The sequence below is a fragment of the Dendrobates tinctorius genome, unplaced genomic scaffold (assembly GCF_039654945.1).
Source record: "Dendrobates tinctorius isolate UK_male_01 unplaced genomic scaffold, ASM3965494v1 ptg000120l, whole genome shotgun sequence".
Lineage (NCBI taxonomy): Eukaryota > Metazoa > Chordata > Amphibia > Anura > Dendrobatidae > Dendrobates > Dendrobates tinctorius.
This window is the reverse complement of record NW_027361788.1, coordinates 428,854-440,945: the sequence shown is the minus strand read 5'-3', so window position 1 is coordinate 440,945 and position 12,092 is coordinate 428,854. Positions and strand designations below refer to the sequence as shown.

General features: G+C 45.6%; 1 protein-coding gene and 1 long non-coding RNA gene across 5 annotated transcripts in view; both read left to right on the top strand.

The window, feature by feature from the left end:
- Positions 1–12,092, top strand: part of STRBP (spermatid perinuclear RNA binding protein) — a 184,664-nt gene that overhangs the window by 138,237 nt on the left and 34,335 nt on the right. For all 4 annotated transcript variants that reach the window (XM_073590689.1, XM_073590692.1, XM_073590690.1 and 1 more), the window contains 3 exons: positions 90–248; positions 6,418–6,552; positions 7,291–7,431. In XM_073590689.1, coding sequence (XP_073446790.1) covers positions 90–248; positions 6,418–6,552; positions 7,291–7,431 — 435 coding nt within the window. The remainder of the gene's footprint in view (positions 1–89; positions 249–6,417; positions 6,553–7,290; positions 7,432–12,092) is intronic.
- On the top strand, positions 7,442–11,743 carry LOC141101573 (uncharacterized). Its single transcript, XR_012234996.1, has 2 exons — positions 7,442–9,867; positions 9,970–11,743. It is a non-coding gene; the product is annotated as an uncharacterized lncRNA (long non-coding RNA).

Below are 12,092 nucleotides of genomic sequence, written 5' to 3'. Positions count from 1 at the left end.
TGAATCAATTCACTCATCTCTAATGTGGCCCTTTAGTGCCTGTCTATGGGTTCCTCTGGTGGTCTTATGATGGCCTTTTTCCTACACAGGTTTTACAAGCTATGGGTTACCCTACCGGTTTTGACACAGATATGGAATGTCTTAGTTCAGATGAAAAATCGGACAGTGAAGGAAAGAATGAGACTGTCTCTTCCAATTCAAGCAGTAATACGGGCAGCTCCAGGACCGATGGCTCCAACACACTAGAGGTAAGAAGCTCTCCTGAGGATTAGAGCTAGCCATACACCCTGCGTACCGCTGTTGGCCATAAGCATTAGATGAATCAATGGATACCGCATCCAGAGGCATACGTCCCCCACTCTCTCTCTGATCCTCCATATGAGGAAACCAACGTGCCACCACCATAACTGTTCTATTGCCTACCATTATATTTGTACTTACCGCACATATCAGCGCTAATTCTTTTAGCACACTGATGAAGGTCTTGACAGACCAAAACGTTTGTGATGAGACTACTGTATGTATTGCACATTAAAATCCTTCACTGCATATAAGAGTGTGTTCCCGGTCTTCTATACTAATCAGTCATTGAGGGCTTATCTCGTGTTCCCTACTGAGAGTACAAAATAGGCAGCAGATCAGTCAGGCTTGGGAATAGATAATTAAGAAATGTTGTAGTACTATCCCCCCTGCACCCATAATGTGCATGACTAGGGAGATTGGCTTTTCAGAAAAATTGGCTGGCGGACCTTATAGAAACTGTAAAAGGTGGCCATCATCCAGGGTTCTCATGGCGGTTGTGGCTTTGAGGAAATATGAATTTATAATTTCCGGGTGATTATTTCACCACTGTGATTATGAGTGTTTGATAGAGCGACCCACAAAATCAGAATAATACACAAATGAGGATATAAATTTAATTTATTCTCTCACATAATCTATTTTTCTCTGACTCAAAAGCCACTGTAGTTACATATTTTATTTTTTAATACAATCTAATAAATATCTCAAAGTAAACTTAGGCTTTATCTTGAGGGTCCCAGCTGTATGAGAACCATAAATGTTTTTACTTGCTCTGATCCAAGCAGATACACTTTACTAGGTCTTTTATTCCTCCTATACAGAAAAAAGAAACATAACCAGCAACCCACAATAGTGAAGTAGAGAAATGCCCAATAACACCACCTTGCCGATTCAAGTTTAAACCAAAATGGCTTCCTCCAGGCTTGTTTAACTTCTTACTATCCACCCTCCTTATATTCCACAGACTTCTACCCACATAATTGTGCAAATATAACAAAACATAAATATTCAGAATATATGTTTTGCTATATTGGCACAAGTTTGTAAACAGAAGACCTTGGCACATAAGGAGGGTGGATAGTAGTAATCAGTTAGACATGCACTGGAAGAAGCCACTCCTTGCGAAACGCGAGGATGTTCTGCTTATGTGGGTGAACTCAGAAGCAAGTGTTAAAGAAGTTGTCCAGGACATGAATATTGATATTAATATCAGATCAGTGGGAGTCTAACATCCAACTCCTCTTCTATCTGCTGGTTCTACACTGTGTTCTGGCGTTCCCGAGTTCTGAAGTTCAGATTACATTCACATTGGCTTGTCCTCAATGATAGCAACAAACAGGAATGAGGATGGAAATGGGCTGGTAGTATTACCTTATACGTTATTGGCCTGTGAGCACATTTTATTCCCAAGAGCAGCTGGTTAGTGGGGGTACCTCCTCCGATCTAATATTAAGGACCTATCGCAAGGGATGGACCATCAATTTAAAAGGTCCTGGACAAGACCTTTTAAGAGTTTACTGAACATATCTAAATTGGGCCATTTCTAGCAAATCAGCCAGGTTTTAATCTGCCTTTATTTAAAGGGGTTGTTCAATCTCAGACAAAATAAGCCATAAATATCTGATAGATGTGGGACCCACTGCTGAAATTCACATGTGTCTTTGAGAACTGAGCTCCGTGCAGGAATGGGGAGGTGGTGACCTCTATCCATTAACTACTGTGGGAGTTTGTGAAAATTTGGCAAGCATGCTGTAGAAGAGAATACCTCTTTAAATATTTTTGGGCCGCTGGAAGAATTTGTTCACCCGTACAAAAATGATAAGGTTATAATAAGGCTGCCTTATTTAGCAATGACACCAGACAAAAATTTTCGATTGACGTTTTCTTTTGGATGAATCCTAAACTCTGACCAAGTCATAGGAGCCAATAAACATCATCGCAATGACAGATTATAATTAGCCAGCACTAATCAGATTATCGCTAACCCAGCACATTGTAAATATCTTATGGAAGCAAAGCAGAAACCGGAATAATCTAATACAGACAGATTGCTTTACCGCCTGTGATAATAGAAAATGGAAATAGTCTTCAGAGTAAGAATCAATATAATTTCTGGAAGCAGAATACCCGGGAAACAATACAGATCTGGAGCACAAAGCATCACCAACACACAGACATTGCAGGGAAGTTGTATGTCAGTAACTGTGCCAGTGAGGGAACTGGCCATAACTTGCAATTACTGGGCCAGGCTCCAGGACAGTCATGTCATATTCCCCGGGAACAGACCATAACCTGCAATTACTCTACCTGACTCCAGGATAGAGTCATGTCATATTCCCCGGGAACAGACCATAACCTGCAATTACTCTACCTGGCTCCAGGACAGAGTCATGTCATATTCCCCGGGAACAGACCATAACCTGCAATTACTCTACCTGACTCCAGGATAGAGTCATGTCATATTCCCCGGGAACAGACCATAACCTGCAATTACTCTACCTGGCTCCAGGACAGAGTCATGTCATATTCCCCGGGAACAGACCATAACCTGCAATTACTGTACCTGACTCCAGGATAAAGTCATGTCATATTCCCCGGGAACAGACCATAACCTGCAATTACTGGACCTGGCTCCAGGACAGAGTCGTGTCATATTCCCCGGGAACAGACCATAACCTGCAATTACTGGACCTGGCTCCAGGACAGAGTCGTGTCATATTCCTCGGGAACAGACCATAACCTGCAATTACTCTACCTGGCTCCAGGACAGAGTCGTGTCATATTCCCCGGGAACAGACCATAACCTGCAATTACTGGACCTGGCTCCAGGAAAGAGTCATGTCATATTCCCCGGGAACAGACCATAACCTGCAATTACTGGACCTGGCTCCAGGAAAGAGTCATGTCATATTCCCCGGGAACAGACCATAACCTGCAATTACTGGACCTGGCTCCAGGAAAGAGTCATGTCATATTCCCCGGGAACTAACCATAACCTGCAATTACTGGACCTGGCTCCAGGACAGAGTCATGTCATATTCCCCGGGAACTAACCATAGCCTGCAATTACTGGACCTGGCTCCAGGACAGAGTCATGTCATATTCCCCGGGAACAGACCATAACCTGCAATTACTGGGCCTGGCTCCAGGACAGAGTCATGTCATATTCCCCGGGAACAGACCATAACCTGCAATTACTCTACCTGACTCCAGGATAGAGTCATGTCATATTCCCCGGGAACAGACCATAACCTGCAATTACTCTACCTGACTCCAGGATAGAGTCATGTCATATTCCCCGGGAACTAACCATAACCTGCAATTACTGGACCTGGCTCCAGGAAAGAGTCATGTCATATTCCCCGGGAACTAACCATAACCTGCAATTACTGGACCTGGCTCCAGGACAGAGTCATGTCATATTCCCCGGGAACTAACCATAGCCTGCAATTACTGGACCTGGCTCCAGGACAGAGTCATGTCATATTCCCCGGGAACAGACCATAACCTGCAATTACTGGGCCTGGCTCCAGGACAGAGTCATGTCATATTCCCCGGGAACAGACCATAACCTGCAATTACTCTACCTGACTCCAGGATAGAGTCATGTCATATTCCCCGGGAACAGACCATAACCTGCAATTACTCTACCTGACTCCAGGATAGAGTCATGTCATATTCCCCGGGAACTAACCATAACCTGCAATTACTGGACCTGGCTCCAGGAAAGAGTCATGTCATATTCCCCGGGAACTAACCATAACCTGCAATTACTGGACCTGGCTCCAGGACAGAGTCTTGTCATATTCCCCGGGAACAGACCATAACCTGCAATTACTGGACCTGGCTCCAGGACAGAGTCATGTCATATTCCCCGGGAACAGACCATAACCTGCAATTACTGGACCTGGCTCCAGGACAGAGTCATGTCATATTCCCCGGGAACAGACCATAACCTGCAATTACTCTACCTGACTCCAGGATAGAGTCATGTCATATTCCCCGGGAACAGACCATAACCTGCAATTACTGTACCTGACTCCAGGATAAAGTCATGTCATATTCCCCGGGAACAGACCATAACCTGCAATTACTGGACCTGGCTCCAGGACAGAGTCATGTCATATTCCCCGGGAACAGACCATAACCTGCAATTACTGGACCTGGCTCCAGGACAGAGTCGTGTCATATTCCCCGGGAACAGACCATAACCTGCAATTACTGGACCTGGCTCCAGGACAGAGTCGTGTCATATTCCCCGGGAACAGACCATAACCTGCAATTACTGGACCTGGCTCCAGGACAGAGTCATCATATTCCCCGGGAACAGACCATAACCTGCAATTACTGGGCCTGGCTCCAGGACAGAGTCATGTCATATTCCCCGGGAACAGACCATAACCTGCAATTACTCTACCTGACTCCAGGATAGAGTCATGTCATATTCCCCGGGAACAGACCATAACCTGCAATTACTGGGCCTGGCTCCAGGACAGAGTCATGTCATATTCCCCGGGAACAGACCATAACCTGCAATTACTGGGCCTGGCTCCAGGACAGAGTCATGTCATATTCCCCAGGAACAGACCATAACCTGCAATTACTCTACCTGACTCCAGGATAGTCATGTCATATTCCCCGGGAACAGACCATAACCTGCAATTACTGGGCCTGGCTCCAGGACAGAGTCATGTCATATTCCCCGGGAACAGACCATAACCTGCAATTACTCTACCTGACTCCAGGATAGAGTCATGTCATATTCCCCGGGAACAGACCATAACCTGCAATTACTGGACCTGGCTCCAGGACAGAGTCATCATATTCCCCGGGAACAGACCATAACCTGCAATTACTGGGCCTGGCTCCAGGACAGAGTCATGTCATATTCCCCGGGAACAGACCATAACCTGCAATTACTCTACCTGACTCCAGGATAGAGTCATGTCATATTCCCCGGGAACAGACCATAACCTGCAATTACTGGGCCTGGCTCCAGGACAGAGTCATGTCATATTCCCCGGGAACAGATCATAACCTGCAATTACTCTACCTGACTCCAGGATAGAGTCATTTCATATTCCCCGGGAACAGACCATAACCTGCAATTACTGGGCCTGGCTCCAGGACAGAGTCATGTCATATTCCCCGGGAACAGACCATAACCTGCAATTACTCTACCTGACTCCAGGATAGAGTCATGTCATATTCCCCGGGAACAGACCATAACCTGCAATTACTGGACCTGGCTCCAGGACAGAGTCGTGTCATATTCCCCGGGAACAGACCATAACCTGCAATTACTGGACCTGGCTCCAGGACAGAGTCGTGTCATATTCCCCGGGAACTAACCATAACCTGCAATTACTGGACCTGGCTCCAGGACAGAGTCGTGTCATATTCCCTGGGAACAGACCATAACCTGCAATTACTGGGCCTGGCTCCAGGACAGAGTCATGTCATATTCCCCGGGAACAGACCATAACCTGCAATTACGCTACCTGACTCCAGGATAGAGTCATGTCATATTCCCCGGGAACAGACCATAACCTGCAATTACTGGACCTGGCTCCAGGACAGAGTCATGTCATATTCCCCGGGAACAGACCATAACCTGCAATTACTCTACCTGACTCCAGGACAGAGTCGTGTCATATTCCCCGGGAACTAACCATAACCTGCAATTACTGGGCCTGGCTCCAGAACAAAGTCATGTCATATTCCCCATCAATTAGCTTCCTGTGATTTTATCGTGTGAGCGTGTTTATGCCTGGAGTCTTCAAAGGGCACCTTTCTATAACAGATATAATTGTCTGTTTCAGGAATATCAGAGGAAATGCACCGTACAGAGTTCTTCTGGACAAGCTCCATTTTACTGTTACATTACATAATGTTCTGAAGCAATTTGTACAATCATAGTAATTGCATCTAATCGACACAATAAATTATCACAATCTCAAATTAACCCGGTGAATAAGTAATTTAATTAAAATAGTCCACAAGCACCCAGATGTCTCGTCTTTGGCGCTGTACACGCTCAGACAATCATTAGTGATCAGGTTTATTTCGAGAGTTGTCCTGGTGTAACGTGTGGTATGTGATGTGTCCCCTCAGGTCAGGACTCAGGGTCCCATTCTCACAGCCAGCGGGAAAAATCCTGTAATGGAGCTAAATGAGAAGAGAAGAGGGCTGAAATACGAGTTAATATCGGAGAGCGGGGGGAGTCACGATAAGCGATTTGTAATGGAGGTAAGTTACGGATTCTGTGTGATATGGATTTATCTACTACTTTTTTTTCAACCCCTATGTTTCAAGGGGTTGTCTAGGATTTTTTTTTTTTTTTTTTTTTTAAGTAATAGTGCCACCCTTGTTGAAGGACTGTGTTTGGTATTACAGCTGTGATACCAAAGACAACCCATGAACAAAAAAAAAACTAAAATAAATAAAACAGACCTGTTCTATTATTCTGACCAACCCTTTTTACATTTAAGACATTTAATACGCTGATATTTTTTTTTTGACTGGTCATTTATTTGCCCATTGGTTCATGGTGGAGGGTTTGTGTCCCATGTTTTACCTCCAGCGGCTAGGAGGAGCTGAATGGAGCACAGGTCATGAGGTCTAGGACCTCTTATAGGAGAGGCCCTTCAGCCTGGATTCTGATCATTTTTTGGGACAAAACTAATCCCATTCCAGATTACAGTATTAAGGTTACCTGATAGTCCAGCATCTCGGCTGCTAGATCTCAGTCGGCAATAGCAGATAGCTGACTTTTACATCATTATTTTAGCCTCTGATAACTTTGACCTGTCCCAGACTCGGTGTGAACCTCATCAGCAAAGAAGACACACTAATCTGTACATATCAGTGCTGTTAGTCTAGTATTTACGATAATTCAACACATGGTCTTAGCATAGACTGATTTTGATTAGTAAAAAAATTGAACAGTAAAATTCCAATCAGAATCTCTGTTCCTTTGTATCACAGGTTGAAGTGGATGCACAGAAGTTCAGAGGCGCAGGTCCAAACAAGAAAGTCGCAAAAGCCAGTGCTGCACTCGCTGCTCTCGAGAAACTGTTCTCAGGGCCAAACGCCGCGAATAACAAGAAGAAAAAGATTATTCCACAGGTGCCAGTAATAATAAAATCAGGTTTTATTCTCTGACACTTCAGTCTAAAGGTCCATTTGCACCTGACGACCGATCCGCTGTATAAAAGTGGTTGTTAAATGGCCCGTTTAGGCCAACCATAACAATCATCAGTACAATTGTCATGTGCTCAGTGTTATTGTTCTGCAGCACTTCTCGCATAACAAACGAGTCATTTCTTCTTTGTCGAGCGATTATCTGCATATTTTACACACGCCAATAATCGGTTGTAACAAAAACTCATTTACTACAAACGAGTTGTCCAAATGGAGGTTTCTAGTGCAGTCATCCACTTAGGCCTGTTTCAGACATCTTTTTTTTTCTGTCAGTCTAAATCCGCCAAAATAGCGGAAAACGGATCCGCAGGCAGACTGACAAACGGGGGACAGCGGATGTACGGATCCGCCGATGGTAAAAATTTAAAGGAACCGCGGCTGGGAATAAAGAAAAAAAAATAAATTAATTAATACCGGGTGATGTAGTGGTATCCGCGGTGAGCAGCGATGGCATGAGATCGCGCGATGGCATGAGGGAGGGCAGTATCGCGCTATGGCATGAGGAAGGAGATCGCGCGATGCGAAGAGATCGGGCGACAAATGGAGGCGGCAGGTAAGGAGAGAGAGAGATTTTCATCCAGCAGCCAGACAAGCCAGAATTGCGGGTTAAAACACAGAATAGCGGATCCGGAGGGAGAAAAAACGTTACAGGGTCCGTTCGGTCAGGTCAGCGGACGCCAAAATATTGGCGGATCCGCAAAAATCCGCATGCTGCGGACGGCCATCAGTCAAAATCCGCCGATAATGAAAGTCAATGTGACACTGCCCAGACATATCAACTAGTAAATACATTTATTATTCTCGGTACGCAGACAAGCCCTTCTCAATTACTATTCCCTCATGTAAAGTAACAACTGTACTCAACTCCAGTGCCGAGGCCATTAGATCAGGAGTTTACAGCGCCGGCTGGAACCAGGTGTAATTGGAGTACAGAGAGGACCTCCATCACACTGCTTAGTGGCTGCTGCAAATAAAATGATATGAATATGAGCTGATCCGAGGGAACACGAGTGGCCCATACCCGTACTGTGGTCAGCTTCTTCACACCATTTACATCTAGCTGCTTGCAGTTAATCGCTGGTGCTGCCCTGTGTCAGCCACCACCGATCTGATATCAGTGACCTACCTACAGGTAGATCATCATTATTGGAGATTATCTAGGCCTATGTGCGTGTATCTTAGTAAATCGGCCCCTGTTGTTCATACTCCAGTCATGGAAGATGCAGCAGCATAGTTAGCGATGTGCCATTATTGAAGGGACAATTTGCATATTTCCAAGAGGAGCATTGCACCCTAAGGCCGGAGTCACACTGGCGAGGAATACGGGTGCGTGAGAGGCGCAAAAAGCACGCATTAGACACGGACCAATGATTCTCTATGGGGTCACTCGCACCAGGCGTATATTTCTCCTCCGTATCCTACGCTCCGTGCCACTCGCAGCATGCTGCGATTGTCAGCGTACTACGCCCGTAGCACGCCAATGCAAGTCAATGGGTGCGCAAAAAATACGGATTACACACTGACCACACGTGTGACCTGCGAGCAATACGCAGGTCTTTTGGCTGGTGAACAGGAAATGGGCCAATCCATCATCAGGAAGCGTAGACATGCAAATGAGCTCAAAAAGCGCTCCAGACATCCAGGAAGTACGCCTCCACGGAGTACAGCAGCAGCATGGCGTCCACTTACATAAATGTGGAGATGCTAATTGTGCTGGTGCAGGAGCGTCCAGAAACATGGGACCCACGCGACGCAAACTATGCGAACCGCACACGAAAGGAGGCGTCCTGGAGGCGCATCTGTCGCCAGATGTACCATGACTTCGGTGACAGACCACGTGAGGAGCAGCAGAAAATTCGTAAGTGCAACCATAAAAATATAATTAACGTTAGCGCGCGCTATAAAATGACTCTACAATCAGCCCCCCCCCTTTCCTGGGCATGTAATTTTAGCCTCATGAGGCCGTTACATTAGGATGTGACACGTGGCTTCACACAGCCATAATTAGGGGTTAGGCCACAAGCTCCTCATCCTCCTAGCCACAAAAATTATTTTCAGGGGAGCTAATGAAACCCTGTGTATCGGCCCAATTACATATGCCACCATGGGTAGAACGCACACCCCAGAAGGCCCCATGCCTAGACTACTGTTTGAAAATGTGACCACTCAAATATGTGATTTTGACAATCTTTCCTGTCACATTGCAGTGGAAGATGTGATGAAACGGTGGAGAAGCATCCGGGACCAATACCGCCGGGAACGCCAGCAGCGGTCCAGGAGTGGGGATGCTGGCCATGTCAAGCGGAAATATATATATTATGACCGGCTGAACTTCCTCGCCCCAATTCTGGCTCTGAGACCGTAAGTACATACCTCACACCACATGACACAAAAACATTACACAAATACTTTACAGGGACAAAAATATTGATGTATTTTTGCCTCTGTTCTATTTCATAACAGAACTCAATCCAACCTTACGGATCGAGGAACGGCCTCAGAGGCAGAGCCCGTTATTGATCCTGTAGGGGATGAGGTGGCTGGCCCATCTTCTCCCCCTACAAGAAGGATGTCTGAAGAGGAGGCATCACAAGAGCACACAATGGCTGCCCGACACAACACACCACCAGGACGGTCTGCAGCTGTAACCTCACCCATCCTGGAAGAGATGGGCAACTTGAGCAGCAGCCCAACTGCCCAGATCAGGCCCTCCCCACAGGTTGCTCTAGCAACACGGCGAATAAGAAGAAGGCGCCAGGTCGCCATTCAAGAGAGCAGGACCAATGTGGACACTGGGGTGCTGAATTGCCTGTCCAGAGTCACTACAGATGATGGTGAGGAGGCCTATGCACGTAGCCTCACCCTTTATCTCCGTGCCCTTACCCGTGAGGTCAGGCTCCGTATTAGGGGGTGTATTCAGATCCTGCTTGATGCAAGCACCCCCCCCCAATACCCCATATGAGGTGTTTGAATTTCTGGAGAGGTGGCAGCTCTCACCAAGAAATTTAATGCGCATGAGACCATCCACACAGATGCTTGCTCATGCAGGGTCTTAACAGCCCCTAATACGTGGGCCAACACCTCAACCCCTTCCTCCCCCTACCCATCCTTCTATTCCGCAGCCCCAAATGTCTTCAGCAAGCCAACCCCACCAATATGGCCACTTGTACCCACCCAGTGTTGGAGGCTGGTCCCAACCTGGTTGGGGACGATCTGGCTATCTTGGTGGGTATGAGCCACGGGCCTACCATAGCCAACAAGAAGCCCCTCACCATCATCATTATTACTCTGGGCAGTATCACCAACAGGCCCAGGAGGCTGGACAACAACAGCATCATGGGCAACAGTATGGCCCCACACAGGGCAATGTTGGCCACAATGTCCAGCAGCACCCACAGGCTGTTCCTCCCCGTTCCCCTTCCCCTACATATGAGGATTTATGAATCCAAACTTTGGAGATGTCCAGTGACATGTAACTGGTGCTTCTAATCTAGAGAAAAAAACAGGTGTTCTCCTTCACCAACATTTAGAACATAATTTAACACTCACATTTGTAAACAATGTTTTCCAAACATATGAAACAATCCATCATGACAGGCAACGCTACCTCATGCCTTTCACACAGATATTACATGTGTGTATAAAAGAGAATATTTAAATGCGCTATACTGTTACCTGAAAGGATGAAAATACACTAATCACTTGTTAATGCATAGGAAAGGTGTGCTTGCCTTTAGTTAAGTAGTCAACTTTGTTATTAGCATTCTCTAGTAAACCAATTTGAGGCGAACAGCATTCACAATATCACGCTCTCTCTATGTCTTAACAAGTGAGTTTTGTATTTTCATCCTTTCCAGTATAGCATGCTTATTACCTGTCTGTAGAACAGACAATATTTATCTGTGTGAAAGATGTGAGGTAGCCTTGCCTGTCATGGTGGAATCTTTCTATGTTTGGAAAACATTATGAGGAAATGTGAGTGTTATCTTATTGACTTTATTTTGGTGATGGAGCTCACCCTTTGTTGCCTAATCCAGGTTAATGTAGGCATGCAGCAATGTTGTTATTGCATAATGTTTGTTGCAGTTATTTTCTGTTATGTTAATGTTACATCAAGTTAACGAAGGCCCAAAGGGTCATTTTGGCCATTGCCAAATTTGTGTTATGGCAAAATTATGTTTGCCTTTAAGCAAAACCCAAAAAACAAAAAGGCAAAACTAAAAATTTGTCTACTCTAGTTAACGTCTCTGTGTGATTTCTCACTATCCCTCACAACATACTAACAGACACCAACCAATGCAAAGAAACACTCATAGAATCATAACAAGGCTTGAGTAATATATATTTAGACACACTTTGAACCAAAAATAATAAGAACATAGACACAGCATTCTCTTGCCAAGAAGTAGCCCCCTCAGGTGAGATAAAGTAATTAGTGAATATATCACGCACTTTGAGGCCAGAGAGCGGTCTACGTTGAGGGATGATAGGTGGTCTCACCCTGCGCACATTGTCCGGCCTACGCACAACACCATCAGAGGAGGAGCAATCATGTATCCTGGTGAAGTTATGCAGAACAACACAGG